Raw genomic sequence first — 26209 nt, 5'->3', positions numbered from 1 at the left:
GAAACCTGAGTGTATAAATGGGGTGAAGATATTTTTGCCTTTGTGGTAACGATAAGTAAGGGCACTGTTCAATATGAACATTCTCAACTTAAGATGGAAATGAGGATATTTATTCTGTGGTCAGTGAATTGTTAATCTCGAAACATCTCTACTCCATACAATGGTGGTGGCATTGAATATATTCAAGCCTAAAATGGAGAGATTTTTGATCTACAAGCAAATCAGATGTCTTTGTTCTCAGTCATCTGTAAGAATAATAAGGTGGTAATGGTCGAGGATTTTAACATTCCAAACATACATTGAGACTGCCATATTTTGTATCTACCAAAGAAGGTGCAAAATTTGACCTACTCTTGGGAAATAAGGCAGGACAAGTGACTGAGGTGTCACTGGGCGAGCACTTTGGGGTCAGTAACCATAATTCGAGTAGATTTAAAATAGTAAAGGAAAAGGAGAGACTGGACCGAAAAGTTGAAGCTGTAAACTGGAGGAAGGTCAATTTTGACGTTATGAGGCAAATGCTTTCAAAGTTGATTGGGGCAGATGTTTGCATGAAAAGGGACAACTGGAAAATTGGGAGCCTTCATAAATGAGATAACAAGAGTCCAGAAACAGAATGTTCCTGTTGGGTGAAAGGCAAGGCTGGTAGGTGTAGGGAATGCTGAGTGCCCAGATAAATTGAAGTTTTGGTTCAGAAAAAGAAGAAATCAACTGTCAGGTATAGACAGCAGAGAGCAAGTGAATCCTCAGAAGACTATACAGGCAGTAGGAGAATATGTAAGAGGAAATTCAGGAGGACATTAAGGGGACCTGAGATCGCTTTGGCACATACTGTTAATGAGAATCCAAAGGGACTTTATAAATACATTAAGGATAAATGGTTAACTAGGAAAAGGATAGGACCCCTCAAAGATCAGCAAGGCAGCCTACGTGTGGAGCCATAGGAGATGTGGGAGATACTAAATGATTATTTTGCAGCAGTGTGCACTTTGAAGGACATGGAAGATTTAGAATGTGTTGAAATAGATGGTGAAATCTTGAAAAATGTCCAGATTACAGAGGAGGAGGTGTTGGATGTCTTAAAAGGCAGCAAGGTGGATAAATCCCCAGGACCCAATCATGTGTACCCTCTGTGGGAAGCTAGAGAAATGATTTCTGAGCTCCTTGTTGCAATATTTCAATCACTGATAGCCGTACGTGAAATGTCAGAAGACTGGAGGTTGGCTAACGCGGTGCCACTGTTTCAGGAAAATGGTAAGGAAAAGCCAGGGAACTACAGAGCGGTGACATTGGTGATGGACAAGGTGTTGGTGGGAATCCTGAGGGATTGGATTCACATATATTTGGGAAGGCAAGGACTGATTAGGGATAGTCAACATGGCTTTGTGCATGGGAAATCATGTCTCACCAACTTGATTGAGTCTTTTGAAGAAGTAATAGAGAAGATTAATGAGGGCAGAGCAGTGGACATGATCTATATAGACCCCAGTAAGGTGTTGAATAAGGTTCTCAATGGTAGACTGGTTAGCAAGGTTAGACCAGATGGAATATAGAAAGAACTAGCCATTTGGACACAAAACTGGCTCAAAGGAAGGAGACAGAGGGTGGTGGAATGTTGCTTTTAGGATTAGAGACCTGTGTTCAGTGGTGTGCCACAAGGATCGGTGCTGGGTATTCTGCTATTTATCATTTGGATGTGAATACATGAGGTATAATGAGCGAGTTTGCAGATGACACCAAAATTGGAGGTGTACTCGACAGTGAGAATGTTTCCTCAGAGTACAACAGGATCATGATCAGATGGGACAATGGGCTGAGGAGTGGCAGATGGATTTTAATTTAGATAAATATGAGGTGCTGCATTTTGGAAAGGTAAATCAGGGCAGGATTTATACACTTAATGGTAATGTCCTGGGGAGTGTTACTGACCAAAGTTCCTGAACGTGGAATTGCAGGTAGATAGCATAGTGGAGGAGATTTTTGGCATGCCTTCCTTTATTGGTCAGAGCATTCCAGAGGTCATGTTGCAGCTGTACAGGACATGAGTTAACCAACTTTTGGAAGATTGTGAGCAATTCTGGTCTCACTCCTATCAGAAGGATGTTGTGAAACTTGAAAGGGTTCAGAAAAGATTTGCAAGGACATCACCTTGGTTGGAGGGTTTGAGCTACAGGAAGAAGCTGAAAAGGCTGGGGCTATTTTCCCTAGAAAGTTGGAGGCTGAGGGGGTGACCTCACAGTCGTTACGAAAATCATGAGGGACTTGGAAATGGGAAATAGCAAGGGTGAAGGATTGCAAAACTAGCAAAGCATAGGTTTGGAGTGAGAGGGGAAAGATTTAAAAGGGACCTAAGGGGCGACTTTTTCATGCAAAACGTGGTGCGTGTATGAAATGAGCTGCCGAAGGAAGTGATGGATGCTGGTACAATTACAACAATTAAAAGGCAACTGAATGAGTACATGAGTAGTAAGGGATTTGAGGGATGTGGGCCAAGGGATAGCAAATGGGATGAGATTAATGTAGGATATCTTTGCAGCAAGGATAAGTTCGAGTGAAGGGTCTGTTTCAGTGCTGTACATCTCTATGACTCTATTTGTCTGCTTTCCCTATCTATACTGGGTTGCTGTTGCTCTTGCCATCACCATTCTCACTTCACCTCAGTCACCCATTCCATTTCATTCTCATTAACAACAGATTTTCTCTTTCATGCCCACTATCAAATTAAGTTCATTTTTGCTGCTGAACCAAATACAAAGTTCCATGATAGACATGTAAAAGCTACAAAATCAGAGCAGTGGAGTTTAACAAAACCAGAAATTGTTGGAAAAGCTCAGTAGGAATGGCACCCCCGTGAAGAGAAATGACAGTTAACATAGCAGATCTGGTGACCCTTCCTCAGAACAGATGGCAGCTTGGAAAATGTCAGATTATATGGAGAAGATAGGGTTGGGGGCTGAGGGATGGTGTGTGTTGGGAGTTAAGGAGTTCATGATGGGTAGCGATAGAGCCCAAAGAGAGAATTGAAGAGCTGGGCAGAAAGATCATTGGTTAATGATCTGGCGAGTAGGGTGAACATGTATTAATGGGAACTGTTTGTGGCTAACAATGGATTGTGTGTATCAGCAGACATTGTGGTAACACGACCGTGTGTATCGCTACAGGGAAGGATGTGGATGATTTCACACTCTAAAGGAATTGGAGTCATTTCTGTGCCCAGAAGGTTGCAGTGTACCCATGCTAAAAACAAAGTGTTGTGCTTCCAGCTTTTGCTGAGCTTTGTTGGAACACTCCAGCGAGCCTGAGACAGGGATGTTAGCCAGAGAAAAGGATGGTGTGTTAAAGTGGCAGGCAACTGGAAGCTCAAGGTCTTTTTTGTAGTCAGTAAACAGATGTTCTGTGAAGCAAACACCCAGTCTAGACTTTGTTTCTCCTGCGTAGAGTAGAGCACATTTTGAGCAGTGAATGCAGTAGACTAGATTGTGTGAAATGCAGTTAAAGTGCTGCTTTACTTGGAAGGCATCCTCGGGTCCTTGAATACTAAGGAGGGAGGAGTCAAATGGGCAGTTGCTACACCTTCTGCAGTTGCAGGGGTAGGTACTATAGTGTTATGGAGGGCACAGTGTTGGGAGTGAAGGAAGAGGCGTTTGAGGTGTTCTTGAGGGAATGGAGGCCACAGTAGGCTGACAAGGGAGTGGAGGGGAAAGTATGTGTCTGATGGTGACATCTTACTGAGTGTGCTGGAAATATTGGAAATTCATTAAGGTGGGGACATAATAGTATAAAATTGTGACCTTTGCTGAGTACAGTGTGTTCAGCATCGGAGAGTGGTAGGTAAGGAGGAGTAGTGAATATGCAATAGGAGGTGGGTTTGGGGAGGGAATGGAGTCTGAGGGAAAGGGAGGGGTAGAGGCTTCCAGATGACCATGGGATAGTGTAGTTTAAAATGGATTTGTGAATCTGAGGAGTAAGGACAATTTGAAAGAGCAAAATTGATGTTGGAGATGAGGAGGACTAGGAGTAATAGGCTTCAGACAGAAATACCCACTGCATTTATACTCAGTGTCAGAAGGTTAAATGACAGGAATCAAAAATAAATGCCAGTTCATGAAAATGTGTAATATTGTTAAAACAATTTTATTTATATCATTGAGCTGTTACTTAGTATAAAATTTCACAGTTGAAAAAATAGTGTGCTTCCCAATGTATAATAAATAGTATTAAATTAACATCTTTAAGTTAAATAACACATTCTATAAAACAGTACCATTTCAATAAATTAAGATAGCATGTCAATAAAAGTACACAAATGAAAATAACTGACATGGTTTCCAAGATTGGCAAATACTAATTCATAAGTGCCAAGGCCAATGTGTTTGAGACTTCGCTGTGGTGCAAGTACATGTCTTTGACAGTCTGACATTCCAAAACAGACCGCACACACAGTGAATCTTTCACATTGCATCAAAAGAAAATATCACAACAATAAATAACAGTGAATTAGAATAAATAGTCCGACTAACATTCTCATTGTACGTTTGTGACACAACATTTCTTCCAAGCAGAAATAAATAGTTTCAATGGAAAGTCTTTGTGAAATAAATATTCATTGTTCTGGTGTGTAGTAAATATGTTCTTTTCAGATTCTTTTGCTGACTTGTGCCAGAATGAAAAGTAACTGTTGTAAACGGGCTCTGGTCTCAGCACGGATGATTTCCCAGGAACATTCACTGAATTTCTGAAAAGGTAAAATATTCAAGTAAATGCATTTGGGAATAAATCAACATAAATGTTGAAAATTGTATTGCTTGCCAGGAATTACACAATTAGTTCTGAATTGTCATACCTTGTGTTTGAGAAACTTTTCCAGTTTCCTGAAGTAATGTTGAATGGCAGCATTTCTCTTCAACTTGTGGTCAGATCCTGGTTTCCTCAGACAGTCTTGCAACTCTCTCAGCTGTTGCTCCAGGAGGAGACGAAAGTTTTCCACCTTGTCCCAGGCCCATGGTACTGAACCCAGATTCATGCTGTAGATCTTGTTGATGTGGTGTAGGGTTTGATGGATAATTTCAATCCTGTCCTGAGTCTGTGCAACACACACAAGATTAGGACAGGGATATTAGTGCTGTTCATTTGGGGTCATGTTAGATTAAATAAAACAATGAGCAAATCATAATTAAATGTTCAAATTACAGATGCTTAGTTTCAGTATGTTGAAAGGGTTCTCGCAAAAGTACATATAAAGTTTGGGAGAAGATTTTTAGCTCGGGTGCTCGTTGTTGTGGTTCTGTTCGCCGAGCCGGGAATTTGTGTTGCAAACATTTCGTCCCCTGTCTAGGTGACATCCTCAGTGCTTGGGAACCTCCTGTGAAGCACTTCTGTGCTGTTTCCTCTGGCATTTATAGTGGCTTGTCTCTGCCGCTTCCGGTTGTCAGTTCCAGCCGTCCGCTGCAGTGGCCAGTATATTGGGTCCAGGTCGATGTGTTTGTTGATAGAGTCTGTGGATGAGTGCCATGCCTCTAGGAATTCCCTGGCTGTTCTCTGTTTAGCTTGCCCTGTAATAGTAGTGTTGTCCCAGTTGAATTCTTGTTGCTCGTCATCTGCGTGTGTGGCTACTAAGGATAGCTGGTCGTGTCGTTTTGTGGCTAGTTGGTGTTCATGGATGCGGATCGTTAGCTGTCTTCCTGTTTGTCCTATGTAGTGTTTTGTGCAGTCCTTGCATGGGATTTTGTACACTACATTGGTTTTGCTACAGGGAATTCCAAGAGGAATGGCACTCATCCACAGATTCTACCAACAAACACATCGACCTGGACCCAATATACCGACCACTGCAGCGGACAGCTGGAACTGACAACCGGAATCGGCAGAGACAAGCCACTTTCAATGCCGGAGGAAACAGCACAGAAGCGCTTCACAGGAGGCTCCCAAGCACTGAGGATGTCACCTAGACAGGGGACGAAATGTCTGCAACACAAATTCCCAGCTCGGCGAACAGAACCACAACAAAAGTACATATAAATCAAACTTGACCAGATCAATGAAAAATAAGCGATGCGAGACTTTAAATCCATGGATTCGATACAAGTACATTGGAGGCAGAGGAAAAAGTGTTGAAGGTTTCAGTAACTTAAAATTGTAGAAATCACAATGAAACTGGATTGATTCTGAACAATTAACATTCAGTTCTTCATACAAGGAAACAGGCTCAATCAGGTGGGAGAACTAGCAAAACAAATGAGGGTACACAAAATGCTTGGAGATTGATTGGTACAAGGAAAACAGGGTGTTAAAGAAGCAAAATGCATAATTTCCTCTGTGGTGTCTAGGGAATGACTGAAGACTGAAACTGTAGTTTGAATTTACTTTATTTAGAAAACAAAGGTATCAAACGTCACGAGAGAGAGGGAGCTTGCTGAAAATCCGAGAAGAGAATGAACAGACAAGGAGGTGGTCTTTTACGTCTTCTGTGAATAGAACATGACTTTTGCCTGGTCTGTACTGAATTCATCTCAAGTTGCTGTTACAAAGAACAAAATGAAATATTGCAAAGTCTTGCTTAGAAGAGCAGGAAAAGCCATGGCATGGTAAGAAATCCTATTTACTGTATGGCAAAGGATATTGGTTATTGTGGACTTGGACGTGACATAGAAAGATCAGAGACAGTGTGAAAGAGCAGGCATGACCTGGAAACAGAAGCCCAGATGCAATGATTCAGATAGCAGGAGAGGGATTGTTTGTTGAGTGCGAGAGTTGGATTTTAAGGAGGCAAAATGACTCTCCGTGACAGGCTGAACATTCTTCTGCGTCAGCTCAATGGTAATGTGCTAACTCACAATTCAGTGGCCAGTGCTGCAGTGAACATTGTAGATGCACTTGACCGGAAACAAGTCAATTTATTTGAGTGGACAGGAGAAATAATGACAAAGATAAAAACAAACAAGAAAAACTCAAATAGAGTATAGACATGGCACGAATTGGACACACTGATGTGCTGTAGTCTCATTTATGAAAGCAATGGGAATAGAGGGATAGTGGAAGATAATTTCTTTGAGTGTGTTCGATTTAGAGAACTTGAGAAACTTTCAATAACTGTGGAATGTGAGTGTGAGAAGCTGAGACAATATGGGTAGAGTTGAAAAATAAGATATGTGCAATCACTGTGATTGGGTTATATTACTGCAACACCCGCCACCCGCCCCCTCAACAGCCAACGAGACATTGAGGAACAAACAAACATGTTGGCAGATTATAGAAAGATGCAATAAAAGCAGAGATGTCATAGCTGGTCACTTTAACTTTTCCAATATTGACTGGGACTCCCTTAGAGCAGGACTCTTCAATGAATTTATTAAATGTATCAAGTTTTTTTTAAAGAGTCTGTTGTAGTCTAACCGGGGGAGGAGGATCATTCTAGATCTTATACTGACTAAAGAGCCTGGTCAAGAGATTGTCCTTTCAGTGGGAGAACATTTTTGAAACAATGATCACAACTCCTAGAGTTTTAAGATATCTGTGAATAAAGTTTAAATCTAGACATTGTGGAAAGATACTAAATTGGGAGAGCGCAAATTATGTCAGTATTAGGTCGATGCTAGGGAGTGTTAATTGGGAAGCAGGCAAATCCACATGTAGGACTTGTTTAAAGGCCTGCTGATGAGATTTCGGGACCGGCATGTTCCAGTAAGGAGGAAGGATGGCAAGGTAAGGGAAATTTCTTCAAAAGAGAAATGAAGCCTATCTGAGGTTTAGGAAGCTAATGGACATGGTGGCACAGTGGTTACCACTGCTGCCTCACAGCGCCAGAGACCCGGGTTCAATTCTTGCCTCAGGCGACTGACTGCGTAGGTTTCCTCCCGGTGTTCCGGTTTCTCCCACAGTCCAACAATGTGCAGGTTAGGTCAATTGATCATACTAAATTGCCCGTAGTGTAAGGTGAAGGGGTAAAAGTAGGGAAATAGGTCTGGGTGGTTTGCGCTTTGGCGGGCCGGTGTGGACTTGTTGGGCTGAAGGGTTTGTTTCCACACTGTAAGTAAGTAAAGTAATCTAATCTAAAATCAAATAAGGGAAGCAGGAAATGAACACAAGCAATGACTTAAGAGATCAAGCAGGGACCATAAGATGACATTGGTAAGTTGGGTTAAAGAAAATCCCAAGGCATTCTATGCATGCATTCAAAACAAGAGGATTAATAGGGAGAAGAGAGGATCACTGAAGGATGAAGGAGGGAACTTGGGCTCAGTGGCAGAGGATGTGGTTGAGATCCTAAATGAGGTATTTGCAAAAGTATTCACCCAGGAGAAGGATATGGAGGTTAGTTGGATTTGTACGGTGCATGCTAATATGCTTCGCATTTTGAGATCAAGAAAGGAGTGGTATTGGGTCTCTGGGAGAGCATAAAAGTGGATAGATCCCCAGGACCAACACCATCTACCCCAGGTTAATGAGAGAGGTAAGAGAGGACATTACTGGGAACTGAGCACGATCTCTGTATCCTTGTTAGCCACTTGAGAGGGTCTAGAGGACCAGTGAGTAGGTAATGTTATTGTTCTGTTCATGAAGGGAAATCGGGACAATCCAGGAAACCACAGATTGGTGAGTCTCACATCAGTGTTTGGGAAGATATTGGAGGGATTTCTTAGGGATAGGACGAACAGGCACTTGGGAAACTGTGGCTGAAGCAGGGGCAGTCAGCACGGCTTTATACAGGGCAGGTCATGTCTTACTAACATGGTTGAATTCTTCTAGAAGATGACCAAGGTGATGGATGAGGGTAGAGCAGTGGATGTTAACTACATGGATTTCAATAAGGCTTTAGACAAGGGGCCTCATGGTAGGCTCTTCCAGAAGATTAAAATGCATGGGACCCATGATGACTTGGCCACATGGATTCAGAATTGGCTTGCCCACAGAAGGCAGAGGGGTCGTGTGGAACATATATTTCATGCTGGAGATCTGTGACTAATGGTATTCTGCAGTGATCCATACTGGGACCTATGCGGTTTGTGATATATATAAATGACTTGAATGAACACGTCGATGACTGGGGTAGTAAGTTTGCAGACAATGCAAAGATTGATAGAGTTGTGGATAGTGTGGGAGTTTGTCACACGATATAACAAAATATACATTAGTTGCAAATATGGGCGAGAAATGGCAGAAAGACTTTAATCCATGTTAGTGTGAGGTGCTGCATTTTGGAAGATCAAATCTTAAGGAAATGTATACTGTTATTGGCAGTATCATGAACAGAATTGATGTACAGCAGAATCTTGGGTCTCAAGTCTGTTGCACCCTGAAAGTGGCCGCAAGTAGAGGGGTGGTAAAGAAGGTGTATGGCATGCTTGCCTTTATTGGTCAGCGAATTGAGTAGAAGAGTCAGAAAGTCAAGTTGCAGCTTTGGTTATGCCACAGTTAGACGATTGCATTGAATTCTGGTCGCCACGTTACAGGAAGAACGTGGAGCCATTGGAGAGGGTGCAGAACAAGTTTCCCAGGATGCTGCCTGAATTTGCAAAAAGGAGATTGGAAAAACTCGGGTTGCTTTCTCTGGAGCGGTGCAGGCTGAGGGGAGACCTGATAGAAGTGTATATAATAATGAGATGCATAGGTAGGGTTGGTAGTCACACTTTTTTTCCCCGGAGTTGAAATGTCCAAAACGAAGAGGCATGCATTTCAGGTCAGTTCAAGGGAAACGTGGCGGGCAGATTTGTACAGAGGGAGTGGGAAGAGTCTGGGACACACAGTGAAGTGAGGGAGTGGAGGCAGATACAATTAGGGCGTTTAAGAGACTTTTAGATAAGCACATCAAGTGGAGGGATATGGACCAGCGGTATGCAGACGGAATCAGTTAAGGTTGGCGTCATATTCGGCACAACATGGTGGGCCGAAGGGCCCGTTCCGTGCTGTGTTATTCGATGTTCTAAGCTGTGAAAACCCAGGTCAAGCCAGTGAGAGGGAAGCGTGGGATGAAGGAAACAAGATGGTTTGAGTAGGAATGTGGATAGAGATAGTTTTTGTGATGAGCTGGGAAATGTTTTGATGGATGAGCTCGGTAGAGGGTTTGACCTAAAATCAAGGGGTGAAGTAGACATCAGGAGATTTGAAGTGTTTAAACCTGTAGGGATACAGTTTGTGAGTGAGGCAAAGATTTTCACAGTGGGAGAAATCGCTGCGGTTCAATTTTCTGATGTGAACTCTCTGATCGTGCCGTTAATCTCACACATACTTTCTGTAAAATCACAGTCTGAATAAAATGAATCGAGTTTTAACTCACCCCCACTCCATCCGAAAGTTTCACCAGGTCCAAGGGCTTGGTTTTCAGGGAGAACCTCTGCCTTAAACAGTGTCCGGGAAAGGGACCGCCCTGAGGGGAGAGAACAGTCCCGGTTACATTCACTCCCAGAAACTGAGATCCTGGAGAATCACTGAGCGGGAACGACACAAAATTAAAAGCTATTTCTCCCTGATCTGACACTGAGCCGGGAGCAGACCCAGTGAGATTCCGATCAGCTGAAACTCACCATTTCATGCAGTTTGCTCAGAGTCTCTGTGTTGAGAACTTGCTGAAAGTGCAGCCTCTCACAGCCCAGACTCAGGGTCCCGGACAACAACACCAGCACCGTCCAAAATCTCCAAATCCTCCCCAGAGCCATGCTGCACCGAGTCAGAAGGTAGCACCGAGGTGGAAGCTGAGAAAGCGGTCAATGTGCAATCGGAGCGGATTGGGATCCGGGAGCGGGCGCCTGTGTTGCCGAGTGCTGTGAGTGTGACCCTGTGCTCTGCTGGCTGCTCTCACTGGCACTGCCAAGCTGGCGGCTTGAATGGGGCACATTACATTCGAAAAGTGAAAACCGCTTCCAGGGAGTTTGCAGGAGCTGCGGGGAGATCAAGAGTTGGTGCGGTTTCTTTCTGAGGTAAGGAATCGAAAAGCTGGAGAGTCCGGAAGCAGCGGCTGGGAAATCCCGGCTGGAAAATCGCAAGCAGCGCTCGGTTTGCAGCGGAATGTTGAGTGTGTTCAGATCATCGGGCACTGAGCTGGGGTAAAGGGAGGCTCTGTACTTGGGGCAGGGGGAGTCAGGCTGTGTATTGGGGGCTGGATGTCCTAATCCGGATTATAGAGACCCCCGAGTGCGGGAATCCCCCGTGTCCCGGTGTGTTCACATCGCGCTTGTCCCGTTCCCACATCCCGGGTTGGAGATGACAGGGAGCCCGGCTCACAGGCCTGGCTCACCGGCTGCCGCTCCCTGTCTCCGCTCACATTCACCTGGATCACAATCCGCTCCCTGTCTGGAGGAAGGTTCTCATTTACCGCTGGGATTCTGGAACCATTTTCAGAGTCGGAGTGAAATCATCAGGATTTGGTCCGAATCCGACTCCGAAAGTGATCCCGTTCCCTTCCCTTTCATCGTTTCTGTCTGCTCTCTCTCCCGGGATAGTGTCCATGTCAGATTCTCTCTGGAAATGAACCTCGTGTCAATTTGCTCCAAAGTGAAAGTGTCTCAGGGAAAGTGACGCGTTTTGTCATTTCCGAAAGGGAGGGGAGTTTGTAAACAGAGCGGGTCAGACTGAGAGGGGGCAGGGTGAGGAATATCTGGGAAAGTGTTAGTGATATCCCGGGATATCCCGGTGAGACAGGAAATGCCTCCAAGTCACTTTTAGCTGGGACTGCATCCGCACTTTCAGAGCGGGTGTTATATTTTAAATGCTTTGAAACATTCATTTATATAATTAACTGTTGCTGTTTTTTAATCGGAACTGAAAAGAAGTTCACCTGAAAAAAATCATTCTTGGATTTAAGTTGTTCATCATCGCTTTTTAAACATACTCGACCATTTTACGTTGCGTTGGAGCATAGCGACTGTACTTTGACAATTACAAAAGGACCTTACAAACACTTTCAGAAATGCATGTTGCTGTCCTCACACCCAAACTCTCAAGGCGAGTTTCTGTCTCACCCTCGAAGGCCCCCAAACTTTTGTAAAGGCAATGCCTGAATCCTGAGGTAGAACAGTTTTATCTGTCCGACCAGATTGCTGTGTTTTTTAAAAAAATCTACTTTTATTTACGGTAACACTGTTCAAGAGCAAAGCACTTATCAGGTGCCAACCAAAACAAACCACTGAAAACTGGATACTTCAAATGCAGGAAAGTTGTTCAGCAATTTGTGATGAAAGCTTCCACCAAATGGAATACAATAAAGAGAAGGAAACCTGGATTTATGACATTGATTGTGGGTCTCTTCGTGGAATGTCAAAGGATCATTGGTGGGCTCTTAAATACTCACCATCTCTGTTAATGGTTTGATTGAATGGGCTCACCAAATTGCGGATTTCAAAAAGGAAGATGAAAAAAACAATTTATTAGTGGGACGTACAAATCATCCAAAGAGCAATCAATCAGTTCAGGCAGTGGGTAAAATTATGCAAGTGGATTATAATGTGGGAAAATGCGAGAGTGTCCATATTGCTGAGAAGAATTGTCACCACATCCATACAAAAAAAAACTTCCTCCACCACGGCCAGTCTGTGGAATCAATGTCTAATACCTACAGGATTCACTGCAGAAATGCAACAAAGCCCCCAAGACATCATCTTCTAAACCCAAAAACACTGTCATCAACAAAGGTGAGGAGAGCAGATATATGGGAACACTGGCAGTAGTAAGTTCCCCACCAAGCCACAAGCCATCCTATCTTGGAAATAAATCACCATTTGTTGTCATTTGGTCAAATTCGTGGAGTTTCCTCTTAAATACAGCATTGTGGGTCAACTTATAGCACATGGACTGCATCAGTTCAAGAATACAACACCACACCACCTTCTCAATGGCAACTAGGGACAAGCCACAAATGCAAGGCCAGCCATTGACACACCCGTGCCTTGTTACAAGGAGGAAGGTGAAGAAATGTAAGGATGAATTGTGACCACTGCACAGTATATTCGTGCAACCAAACACTGTTTGCTGATGAAATAATTGTTGGGCTCATTACTTAAATAAGATATACTATCATCAGATACAGTTCAGGGCAGCTTCAGTCAGTTGATTCTTGAAACGAAGATGTTGCCTGATGAGAACAGCTTTCATAGCCTGGGCCTCCAGTTATAGCAGTTTTGCAGAAAAAGCTGATGAACTTACTGAAACAATGAAGGACCTGAGGAAACCTGAGTGTATAAATGGGGTGAAGATATTTTTGCCTTTGTGGTAACGATAAGTAAGGGCACAGATCAATATGAACATTCTCAACTTAAGATGGAAATGAGGATATTTCTTCTGTGGTCAGAGAATTGTTAATCTCGAAACATCTCTACTCCATACAATGGTGGTGGCATTGAATATATTCAAGCCTAAAATGGAGAGATTTTTGATCTACAAGCAAATCGGATGTCTTTGTTCTCAGTCATCTGTAAGAATAATAAGTTGGCAATGGTCGAGGATTTTAACATTCCAAACATACATTGAGACTGCCATATTCTGTATCTACCAAAGAAGGTGCAAAATTTGACCTACTCTTGGGAAATAAGGCAGGACAAGTGACTGAGGTGTCACTGGGTGAGCACTTTGGGGTCAGTAACCATAAGTCAAGTAGATTTAAAATAGTAAAGGAAAAGGAGAGACTGGACCTAAAAGTTGAAGCTGTAAACTTGAGGAAGGGCAATTTTGACGTTATGAGGCAAATGCTTTCAAAGTTGATTGCGGCAGATGTTTGCAGGTAAAGGGACAACTGGAAAATTGGGAGCCTTCATAAATGAGATAACAAGAGTCCAGAAACAGAATGTTCCTGTTGGGTGAAAGGCAAGGCTGGTAGGTGTAGGGAATGCTGAGTGCCCAGATAAATTGAAGTTTTGGTTCAGAAAAAGAAGAAATCAACTGTCAGGTATAGACAGCAGAGAGCAAGTGAATCCACAGAAGACTATAAAGGCAGTAGGAGAATATGTAAAAGGACATTCAGGAGGGCATTAAGGGTACCTGAGATCGCTTTGGCACATACTGTTAATGAGAATCTAAAGGGACTTTATAAATACATTAAGGATAAATGGTTAAGTAGGAAAAGGATATGACCCCTCAAAGATCAGCAAGGCAGCCTACGTGTGGAGCCATAGGAGATGTGGGAGATACTAAATGATTATTTGGCAGCAGTGTGCACTTTGAAGGACATGGAAGATTTAGAATGTGGCGAAATAGATGGTGAAATCTTGAAAAATGTCCAGATTACAGAGGAGGAGGTGTTGGATATCTTAAAAGGCAGCAAGGTGGATAAATCCCCAGGACCCAATCATGTGTACCCTCTGTGGGAAGCTAGAGAAATGATTTCTGGGCTCCTTGTTGCAATATTTCTATCACTGATAGCCGTACGTGAAATGTCAGAAGACTGGAGGTTGGCTAACGCGGTGCCACTATTTCAGGAAGATGGTAAGGAAAAGCCAGGGAACTACAGAGCGGTGACATTGGTGATGGACAAGGTGTTGGTGGGAATCCTGAGGGATTGGATTCACATATATTTGGGAAGGCAAGGACTGATTAGGGATACTCAAGATGGCTTTGTGCATGGGAAATCATGTCTCACCAAATTGATTGAGTCTTTTGAAGAAGTAACAGAGAAGATTAATGAGGGCAGAGCAGTGGACATGATCTATATTGACCCCAGTAAGGTGTTGAACAAGGTTCTCCATGGTAGACTGGTTAGCAAGGTTAGACCAGATGGAATATAGAAAGAACTAGCCATTTGGACACAAAACTGGCTCAAAGGAAGGAGAGAGAGGGTGGTGGAATGTTGCTTTTCGGATTAGAGACCTGTGTCCAGTGGTTTGCCACAAGGATCGGTGCTGGGTATTCTGCTATTTATCATTTGGTTGTGAATACATGAGGTATAATGAGCGAGTTTGCAGATGACACCAAAATTGGAGGTGTACTCGACAGTGAGAATGTTTCCTCAGAGTACAACAGGATCATGATCAGATGGGACAATGGGCTGAGGACTGGCAAATGGATTTTAATTTAGATAAATATGAGGTGCTGCATTTTGGAAAGGTAAATCAGGGCAGGATTTATACACTTAATGGTAATGTCCTGGGGAGTGTTGCTGACCAAAGTTCCTGAAAGTGGAATTGCAGGGAGATAGCAGAGTGGAGGAGATTTTTGGCATGCCTTCCTTTATTGGTCAGAGCATTCCAGAGGTCATGTTGCAGCTGTACAGGACATTAGTTAACCAACTTTTGGAATATTGTGAGCAATTCTCGTCTCACTCCTATCAGAAGGATGTTGTGAAAATTGAAAGGGTTCAGAAAAGATTTGCAAGGACGTCACCTTGGTTGGAGGGTTTGAGCTACAGGAAGAAGCTGAAAAGGCTGGGGCTATTTTCCCTAGAAAGTTGGAGGCTGAGGGGGTGACCTCACAGTCGTTACGAAAATCATGAGGGACTTGAAAATGGGAAATAGCAAGAGTGAAGGATTGCAAAACTAGCAAGGAATAGGTTTGGAGTGAGAGGGGAAAGATTTAAAAGGGACCTAAGGGGCGACTTTTTCATGCAAAACGTGGTGCATGTATGAAATGAGCTGCCGAAGGAAGTGATGGATGCTGGTTCAATTACAACAATTAAAAGCCAACTGAATGAGTACATGAGGTGTAAGGGATTTGAGGGATATGGGCCAAGGGCTAGCAAATGGGATGAGATTAATTTAGGATATCTTTGCAGCAAGGATAAGTTCGAGTGAAGGGTCTGTTTCAGTGCTGTACATCTCTATGACTCTATTTGTCTGCTTTCCCTATCTATACTGGGTTGCTGTTGCTCTTGCCATCACCATTCTCACTTCACCTCAGTCACCCATTCCATTTCATTCTCACTAACAACAGATTTTCTCTTTCATGCCCACTATCAAATTAAGTTCATTTTTGCTGCTGAACCAAAAACAAAGTTCCATGATAGACATGTAAAAGCTACAAAATCAGAGCAGTGGAGTTTAACGAAAACAGAAATTGTTGGAAAAGCTCAGTAGGAATGGCACCCCCGTGAAGAGAAATGACAGTTAACATAGCAGATCTGGTGACCCTTCCTCAAAAGAGATGGCAGCTTGGAAAATGTCAGATTATATGGAGAAGATAGGGTTGGGGGCTGAGGGATGGTGTGTGTTGGGGGTTAAGGAGTTCATGATGGGTAGCGATAGAGCCCAAAGAGAGAATTGAACAGCTGGGCAGAAAGATCATTGGTTAATGATCTGGTGAGTAGGGTGAACATGTATTAATGGGAACTGTTTGTGGCTAACAATGGATTGTGTGTATCAGCAGACATTGTGGTAACACGACCGTGTGTGTCGCTACAGGGAAGGATGTGGATGATTTCACACACTAAAGGAATTGGAGTCATTACTGTGCCCAGAAGGTTGCAGTGTACCCCTGCTAAAAACAAAGTGTTGTTCTTCCAGCTTTTGCTGAGCTTTGTTGGAACACTCCAGCGAGCCTGAGACAGGGATGTTAGCCAGAGAAAAGGATGGTGTGTTAAAGTGGCAGGCAACTGGAAGCTCAAGGTCTTTTTTGTAGTCAGTAAACAGATGTTCTGTGAAGCAAACACCCAGTCTAGACTTTGTTTCTCCTGCGTAGAGTAGAGCACATTTTGAGTAGTGAATGCAGTCGACTAGATTGTGTGAAATGCAGTTAACGTGCTGCTTTACTTGGAAGGCATCCTCGGGTCCTTGAATACTAAGGAGGGAGGAGTCAAATGGGCAGTTGCTACACCTTCTGCAGTTGCAGGGGTAGGTACTATAGTGTTATGGAGGGCACAGTGTTGGGAGTGAAGAAAGAGGCGTTTGAGGTGTTCTTGAGGGAATGGAGGCCACAGTAGGCTGACAAGGGAGTGGAGGGGAAAGTATGTGTCTGATGGTGACATCTTACTGAGTGTGCTGGAAATATTGGAAATTCATTAAGGTGGGGACATAATGGTATAAAACTGTGACCTTTGCTGAGTACAGTGTGTTCAGCATCGGAGAGTGGTAGGTAAGGAGGAATAGTGAATATGCAATAGGAGGTGGGTTTGGGGAGGGAATGGAGTCTGAGGGAAAGGGAGGGGTAGAGGCTTCCAGATGACCATGGGATAGTGTAGTTTAAAATAGATTTGTGGATCTGAGGAGTAAGGACAATTTGAAAGAGCAAAATTGATGTTGGAGATGAGGAGGACTAGGAGTAATAGGCATCAGACAGAAATACCCACTACATTTATACTCAGTGTCAGAAGGTTAAATGACAGAAATCAAAAATAAATGCCAGTTCATGAAAATGTGTAATATTGTTAAAACAATTTTATTTATATCATTGAGCTGTTACTTAGTATAAAATTTCACAGTTGAAAAAATAGTGTGCTTCCCAATGTATAATAAATAGTATTAAATTAACATCTTTAAGTTAAATAACACATCCTATAAAACAGAACCATTTCAATAAATTAAGATAGCATCTCAATAAAAGTACACAAATGAAAATAACTGACATGGTTTCCAAGATTGGCAAATACTAATTCATAAGTGCCATGGCCAATGTGGTTGAGACTTCGCTGTGGTGCAAGTACATGTCTTTGACAGTCTGACATTCCAAAACAGACCGCACACACAGTGAATCTTTCACATTGCATCAAAAGAAAATATCACAACAATAAATAACAGTGAATTAGAATAAATACTCCAACTAACATTCTCATTGTATGTTTGTGACACAACATTTCTTCCAAGGAGAAATAAATAGTTTCAATGTAAAGTCGTTGAAATAAATATTCATTGGTCTGTTGTGTAGTAAATGTGTTCTTTTCAGTTTCTTTTGCTCACTTGTGCCATAATGAAAAGTAACTGTTGTAAACGGGCTCTGGTCTCAGCACGGATGATTTCCCAGGAACAGTCACTGAATTTCTGAAAAGGTAAAATATTCAAGTAAATGCATTTGAAAATGAGTCAAATTAAATGTTAAAATTGTATTGCTTACCAGGAATTACACATTTAGTTCTGAATTGTCATACCTTGTGTTTGAGAAACTTTTCCAGTTTCCTGAAGTAATGTTGAATGGCAGCATTTCTCTTCAACTTGTGGTCAGATCCTGGTTTCCTCAGACAGTCTTGCAACTCTCTCAGCTGTTGCTCCAGGAGGAGACGAAAGTTTTCCACCTTGTCCCAGGCCCATGGTACTGAACCCGGATTCATGCTGTAGATCTTGTTGATGTGGTGCAGGGTTTGATGGATAATTTCAATCCTGTCCTGAGTCTGTGCAACACACACAAGATTAGGACAGGGACATTAGTGCTGTTCATTTGGGGTCATGTTAGATTAAATAAAACAATGAGCAAATCATAATTAAATGTTCAAATTACAGATGCTTAGTTTCAGTATGTTGAAAGGGTTCTCGCAAAAGTACATATAAAGTTTGGGAGAAGACTTTTAGCTCAGGTGCTCGTTGTTGTGGTTTTGTTCGCCGAGCCGGGAATTTGTGTTGCAAACATTTCGTCCCCTGTCTAGGTGACATCCTCAGTGCTTGGGAACCTCCTGTGAAGCACTCTGTGATGTTTCCTCTGGCATTTATAGTGGCTTGTCTCTGCCGCTTCCGGTTGTCAGTTCCAGCTGTCCGCTGTAGTGGCCAGTATATTGGGTCCAGGTCGATGTGTTTGTTTATAGAGTCTGTGGATTAGTGCCATACCTCTAGGAATTCCCTGGCTGTTCTCTGTTTGGCTCTCCCTGTAATAGTAGTGTTGTCCCAGTTGAATTCTTGTTGCTCCTCATCTGCGAGTGTGGCTACTAAGGATAGCTGGTCGTGTCGTTTTGTGGCTAGTTGGTGTTCATGGATGCGGATCGTTAGCTGTCTTCCTGTTTGTCCTATGTAGTGTTTTGTGCAGTCCTTGCATGGGATTTTGTACACTACATTGGTTTTGCTACAGGGAATTCCAAGAGGAATGGCACTCATCCACAGATTCTATCCACAGACACATCGACCTGGACCCAATATACCGACCACTGCAGCGGACAGCTGGAACTGACAACCGGAAGCGGCAGGGACAAGCCATTTTCAATGCCGGAGGAAAGATCACAGAAGCGCTTCACAGGAGGCTCCCAAGCACTGAGGATGTCACCTAGACAGGGGACGAAATGTCTGCAACAAAAATTCCCAGCTCGGCGAACAGAACCACAACAAAAGTACATATAAATCAAACTTGATCAGATCAATGAAAAATAAGCGATGCGAGACTTTAAATCCATGGATTCGATACAAGTACATTGGAGGCAGAGGAAAAAGTGTTGAAGGTTTCAGTAACTTAAAATTGTAGAAATCACAATGAAACTGGATTGATTCTGAACAATTAACATTCAGTTCTTCATACAAGGAAACAGGCTCAATCAGGTGGGAGAACTAGCAAAACAAATGAGGGTACACAAAATGCTTGGAGATTGATTGGTACAAGGAAAACAGGGTGTTAAAGAAGCGAAATGCATAATTTCCTCTGTGGAGTCTAGGGAAAGACTGAAGACTGAAACTGTAGTTTGAATTTACTTTATTTAGAAAACAAAGGTATCAAACGTCACGAGAGAGAGGGAGCTTGCTGAAAATTCGAGAAGAGAATGAACAGACAAGGAGGTGGTCTTTTACGTCTTCTGTGAATAGAACATGACTTTTACCTGGTCTGTACTGAATTCATCTCAAGTTGCTGTTACAAAGAACAAAATGAAATATTGCAAAGTCTTGCTTAGAAGAGCAGGAAAAGCCATGGCATGGTAAGAAATCCTATTTACTGTATGGCAAAGGATATTGGTTATTGTGGACTTGGACGAGACATAGAAAGATCAGAGACAGTGTGAAAGAGCCAGCATGACCTGGAAACAGAAGCCCAGATGCAATGATTCAGATAGCAGGAGAGGGATTGTTTGTTGAGTGCGAGAGTTGGATTTTAAGGAGGCAAAATGACTCTCCGTGACAGGCCTGCTGAACATTCTTCTGCGTCAGCTCAATGGTAATGTGCTAACTCACAATTCAGTGGCCAGTGCTGCAGTGAACATTGTAGATGCACTTGACCGGAAACAAGTCAATTTATTTGAGTGGACAGGAGAGATAATGACAATGATAAAAACAAACAAGAAAAACTCAAATAGAGTATAGACATGGCACGAATTGGACACACTGATGTGCTGTAGTCTCATTTATGACAGCAATGGGAATAGGGGGATAGTGGAAGATAATTTCTTTGAGTGTGTTCGATTTAGAGAACTTGAGAAACTTTCAATAACTGTGGAATGTGAGTGTGAGAAGCTGAGACAATATGGGTAGAGTTGAAAAATAAGATATGTGCAATCACTGTGATTGGGTTATATTACTGCAACACCCGCCCACCCACCCCCTCAACAGCCACCGAGACATTGAGGAACAAACATGTTGGCAGATTATAGAAAGATGCAATAAAAGCAGAGATGTCATAGCTGGTCACTTTAACTTTTCCAATATTGACTGGGACTCCCTTAGAGCAGGACTCTTCAATGAATTTATTAAATGTATCAAGTTTTTTTTTAAAGAGTCTGTTGTAGTCTAACCAGGGGAGGATCATTCTAGATCTTATACTGACTAAAGAGCCTGGTCAAGAGATTGACCTTTCAGTGGGAGAGCATTTTTGAAACAATGATCACAACTCCTAGAGTTTTAAGATATCTGTGAATAAAGTTTAAATCTAGACATTGTGGAAAGATACTAAATTGGGAGAGCGCAAATTATGTCAGTTTTAGGTCGATGCTAGGGAGTGTTAATTGGGAAGCAGGCAAATCCACATGTAGGACTTGTTTAAAGGCCTGCTGATGAGATTTCGGTACCGGCATGTTCCAGTAAGGAGGAAGGATGGCAAGTTAAGGGAAATTTCTTCAAAAGAGAAATGAAGCCTATCTGAGGTTTAGGAAGCTAATGGGCATGGTGGCACAGTGGTTACCACTGCTGCCTCACAGCGCCAGAGACCCGGGTTCAATTCTTGCCTCAGGCGACTGACTGCGTGGGTTTCCTCCCGGTGTTCCGGTTTCTCCCACAGTCCAACAATGTGCAGGTTAGGTCAATTGATCATACTACATTGCCCGTAGTGTAAGGTGAAAGGGTAAAAGTAGGGAAATAGGTCTGGATGGGTTGCGCTTTGGCGGGCCGGTGTGGACTTGTTGGGCTGAAGGGTTTGTTTCCACACTGTAAGTAAGTAAAGTAATCTAATCTAAAATCAAATAAGGGAAGCAGGAAATGAACACAAGCAATGACTTAAGAGATCAAGCAAGGACCATAAGATGACATTGGTAAGTTGGGTTAAAGAAAATCCCAAGGCATTCTATGCATGCATTCAAAACAAGGGGATTAATAGGGAGAAGAGAGGATCACTGAAGGATGAAGGAGGGAACTTGGGCTCAGTGGCAAAGGATGTGGTTGAGATCCTAAATGAGGTATTTGCAAAAGTATTCACCCAGGAGAAGGATATGGAGGTTAGTTGGATTTGTACGGTGCATGCTAATATGCTTCGCATTTTGAGATCAAGAAAGGAGTGGTATTGGGTCTCTGGGAGAGCATAAAAGTGGATAGGTCCCCAGGACCAACACCATCTACCCCAAGTTAATGAGAGAGGTAAGAGAGGACATTACTGGGAACTGAGCACAATCTCTGTATCCTTGTTAGCCACTTGAGAGGGTCTAGAGGACCAGTGAGTAGGTAATGTTATTGTTCTGTTCATGAAGGGAAATAGGGACAATCCAGGAAACCACAGATTGGTGAGTCTATGTGATTTGTGATATATATAAATGACTTGAATGAACACGTAGATGGCTGGGGTAGTAAGTTTGCAGACAATGCAAAGATTGATAGAGTTGTGGATAGTGTTGGAGTTTGTCAAACGATATAACAAAATATACATTAGTTGCAAATATGGGCAGAGAAATGGCAGAAAGACTTTAATCCATGTTAGTGTGAGGTGCTGCATTTTGGAAGATCAAATCTTAAGGAAATGTATACTGTTATTGGCAGGACCATGAACAGAATTGATGTACAGCAGAATCTTGGGTCTCAAGTCTGTTGCACCCTGAAAGTGGTCGCAAGTAGAGGGGTGGTAAAGAAGGTGTATGGCATGCTTGCCTTTATTGGTCAGCGAATTGAGCAGAAGAGTCAGAATGTCAAGTTGCAGCTTTGGTTAGGCCACAGGTCGACTATTGCATTGAATTCTGGTCGCCACGTTACAGGAAGAACGTGGAGGCATTGGAGAGGGTGCAGAACAAGTTTCCCAGGATGCTGCCTGAATTAGCAAAAAGGAGAGATTGGAAAAACTCGGGTTGCTTTCTTTGGAGCGGTGGAGGCTGACCAGAGACGTGAAAGAAGTCTATAAAATAATGAGATGCATAGGTAGGGTTGGCAGTCACACTTTTTTTCCCCGGAATTGAAATGTCCAAAACGAAGAGGCATGCATTTCAGGTCAGTTCAAGGGAAACGTGGCGGGCAGATTTGTACAGAGGGAGTGGTAAGAGTCTGGGACACACAGTGAAGTGAGGTAGTGGAGGCAGATACAATTAGGGCGTTTAAGAGACTTTTAGATAAGCACATCAAATGGAGGGATATGGACCAGCGGTATGCAGACGGAATCAGTTAAGGTTGGCGTCATATTCAGCACAACATGGTGGGCCGAAGGGCCCGTTCCTGTGCTGTGTTATTCGATGTTCTAAGCTGTGAAAACCCAGGTCAAGCCAGTGAGAGGGAAGCGTTGGATGAAGGAAACAAGATGGTTTGAGTAAGAATGTGGATAGAGATAGTTTTTGTGATGAGCTGGGAAATGGTTTGATGGATGAGCTCGGTAGAGGGTTTGAGCTGATATCAAGGGGTGAAGTAGATGTTAGGAGATTTTAAGTGTTGAAACCTGGAGGGATACAGTTTGTGAGTGAGGTAAAGATTCTCACAGTGGGAGAAATCGCTGCGGTTCAATTTTCTGATGTGAACTCTCTGATCGTGCCGTTAATCTCACACATACTTTCTGTAAAATCACAGTCTGAATAAAATGAATCGAGTTTTAACTCACCCCCACTCCATCCGAAAGTTTCACCAGGTCCAAGGGCTTGGTTTTCAGGGAGAACCTCTGCCTTAAACAGTGTCCGGGAAAGGGACCGCCCTGAGGGGAGAGAACAGTCCCGGTTACATTCACTCCCAGAAACTGAGATCCTGGAGAATCACTGAGCGGGAACGACACAAAATTAAAAGCTATTTCTCCCTGATCTGACACTGAGCCGGGAGCAGACCCAGTGAGATTCCGATCAGCTGAAACTCACCATTTCATGCAGTTTGCTCAGAGTCTCTGTGTTGAGAACTTGCTGAAAGTGCAGCCTCTCACAGCCCAGACTCAGGGTCACGGATAACAACACCAGCACCGTCCAAAATTTCCAAATCCTCCCCAGAGCCATGCTGCACCGAGCCAGAGGGAAACCCTGAGCGGAAGGAATTGATCTCGAGTAACTCCTAAACTGGTTCCTTTCTCACTGAGTCAACCTCCAGGAGTCACAATGCAGCCGCGTGTGAAGCCGAAGCGATCTCCTTAAGTGTCGAGTCCTCTGTGTGTGAGAGAGGCTGGACGGTGCTGTGAGCTCCCACTGCCTGAGCTGCCGGTGTATATCGGCGGAGGGACTGGCGAGGTGTGGCCATGACATTCGGAAAGTGAAATCTGGTTGCGGGAGTTTTGAACGAGCTGTAGGAGAGCAAGAAACAGCCTGTGTGCTCCCTGTCTGAGGGAAGGAATCTGAAAGTTGGAGATTCCTGAAGCAGCGAGTGGAAGATCCCGGACAGAAAATCACAGCCAGAGCTCGAGGCGCGCTCAAAGATCAGCCGTTATCTCCAAACGTTACTGATATTATTGGAAAACGGATTGTTTCTTGATTCGAGCAATAGGGTATTCTTTAAATAAAAGCACAAACAAGACTCAATCTTGGTGGAAATATGAGAAAACATTTGTTCTCTTTCTCGCCTTCTCTGCAATCTTTGACAGAATGGACCGCAGCTTCGTCATTCAAGGTCTCTCTGCTTTACATACCAAGTTACTGGGAGTGCAATCCCTTGTTCCCATTCTGGTGTCCCTCTATGCAGCCGGAGGATATTGTTTATCATATCTTTTGACTCCCCAACCTGCCCACCCACTCTCACTCTCAGGTGTCCCTAATGGCCTGACAATGGGCCCTTCCACATCTACATGCTGCCCCCAGGGGAACAGCATACATTATACAGCCTCAGATTCCATGGATTGTGAAGGCACACGACTTTCCCTCAGTAGGATTCCCTTAACCCTCCATTAGCTCTACGTTACCATTCTGCATATTCATCTCTCACAACCAACATTTTCGTTAACTGCACATGGAGAAGCCTGCAGCAAATCCTTTTATTCCCAGACGCAGGAAAATGTTTCCCTGTCACTCACTCCAATGAACCGCACCCTTTCCCCTCTCATTGACAACCTGTGATCCCGACCCTTGACCATTTGTTCCTGGGGATTATATTTGACCCCGAGATTAACTTTTGATGCATAACCAAACCATAATCGTTCACCACTTTGGAATGCACCTGATCTTACATTTAAACATGGAGCCCATGTGCCAGACACCGGGAAACCATGAAAAATCATCTTCCCCTCTCACCTGTCAAGACCAAAGACAGGGAGTGAGATCCCGCCTCTGGTGCTGCTCCTCGTGCGTCCATCCGGGTCGACCCCCAATGTCCTTCTCCCGACCCCAGATCCCCAAACTGAACAAAGCGACCTTCACACCCCATTCCCGTTCTCGGCCCGAACGTACACCCCTGTCCCGGGACACTGTCAAACCCCTCACTCAATTCAGTCAAGTCCCCTCCTCCCCTTCTCAGCTCCAGCAGACACAGGCCGAGCCTTCACTAACGTTTCCTTCTGAAACAATTTCAGGCATTACTCTGGGAAAACCTCTCTGTCATATCTCATGGCAGTTTACTTAAAATACATTGCAACCTTCCACCAATAAGATCACTAACTGTACATACTATTCCAGATGTGGCCTCACCAGATCCCTGCACAAATGAAGCGTCTATTTCAGCATTTTATTCTTGTTTGCCTCTGAAAGTCAATAATTTATGATTCATTGACGAGACAAGTCAAAACCGTTTGCCTCTCAATGTGGATCAACTGAAACTCACCATTTCATACAGTTTGCGCAGAGTCTCTGTGTTGAGAACTTGCTGTAAGTGCAGCCTCTCACAGCCCAGACTCAGGGTCCCGGACAACAACACCAGCACCGTCCAAAATCTCCAAATCCTCGCCAGTGCCATGCTGCACCCAGCCAGAAGGTAGCACCGAGGTGGAAGCTGAGAAAGCGGTCAATGTGCAATCGGAGCGGATTGGGATCCGGGAGCGGGCGCCTGTGTTGCCGAGTGCTGTGAGTGTGAGCCTGGGCTCTGCTAGCTGCTCTCACTGGCACTGCCAAGCTGGCGGCTTGAATGGGGCACATTACATTCGAAAAGTGAAAACCGCTTCCAGGGAGTTTGCAGGAGCTGCGGGGAGATCAAGAGTTGGTGCGGTTTCTTTCTGAGGTAAGGAATCGAAAAGCTGGAGAGTCCGGAAGCAGCGGCTGGGAAATCCCGGCTGGAAAATCGCAAGCAGCGCTCGGTTTGCAGCGGAATGTTGAGTGTGTTCAGATCATCGGGCACTGAGCTGGTGTAGAGGGAGGCTCTGTACTTGGGGCAGGGGGAGTCAGGCTGTGTATTGGGGGCTGGATGTCCTAATCCGGATTATAGAGACCCCCGAGTGCGGGAATCCCCCGTGTCCCGGTGTGTTCACATCGCGCTTGTCCCGTTCCCACATCCCGGGTTGGAGATGACAGGGAGCCCGGCTCACAGGCCTGGCTCACCAGCTGCTGCTCCCTGTCTCCGCTCACATTCACCTGGATCACAATCCGCTCTCTCACTGGAGGAAGGTTCTCATTTCCCGCTGAGATTCTGGAACCATTTTCAGAGTCGGAGTGAAATCATCAAGATCTGGTCCGAATCCGACTCCGAAAGTGATCCCGTTCCCTTCCCTTTCATCGTTTCTGTCTGCTCTCTCTCCCGGGATAGTGTCCATGTCAGATTCTCTCTGGAAATGAACCTCGTGTTAATTTGCTCCAAAGTGAAAGTGTCTCCGGGAAAGTGACGCGTTTTGTCATTTCCGAAAGGGAGGGGAGTTTGTAAACAGAGCGGGTCAGACTGAG

The 26209-nt window shown here is 43.8% G+C and overlaps 2 protein-coding genes across 2 annotated transcripts; both read right to left on the bottom strand.

Moving 5' to 3' along the window:
* Positions 1-4636: 4636 nt before the first annotated feature.
* Positions 4637-10652, bottom strand: LOC140465530 (interferon alpha-F-like). The gene is made up of 4 exons (XM_072561068.1): positions 10521-10652; positions 10274-10363; positions 4844-5083; positions 4637-4735 (listed from the first exon to the last, which is right to left on the bottom strand). Exons 1-4 carry the CDS (start codon positions 10650-10652, stop codon positions 4637-4639), a joined length of 561 nt encoding a protein of 186 aa, XP_072417169.1.
* A 7137-nt stretch (positions 10653-17789) lies between these two features.
* On the bottom strand, positions 17790-25292 carry LOC140465589 (interferon alpha-F-like). The gene is made up of 4 exons (XM_072561129.1): positions 25161-25292; positions 23035-23124; positions 17996-18235; positions 17790-17888 (listed from the first exon to the last, which is right to left on the bottom strand). Exons 1-4 carry the CDS (start codon positions 25290-25292, stop codon positions 17790-17792), a joined length of 561 nt encoding a protein of 186 aa, XP_072417230.1.
* Between the last annotated feature and the right edge of the window lie 917 nt (positions 25293-26209).

The sequence above is a fragment of the Chiloscyllium punctatum genome, chromosome 42, assembly GCF_047496795.1.
Source record: "Chiloscyllium punctatum isolate Juve2018m chromosome 42, sChiPun1.3, whole genome shotgun sequence".
In the NCBI taxonomy this organism is placed as follows: Eukaryota; Metazoa; Chordata; class Chondrichthyes; order Orectolobiformes; family Hemiscylliidae; genus Chiloscyllium; species Chiloscyllium punctatum.
Note: the sequence above shows the minus strand (reverse complement) of the source record. Positions and strands in the feature narration are given on the sequence as shown.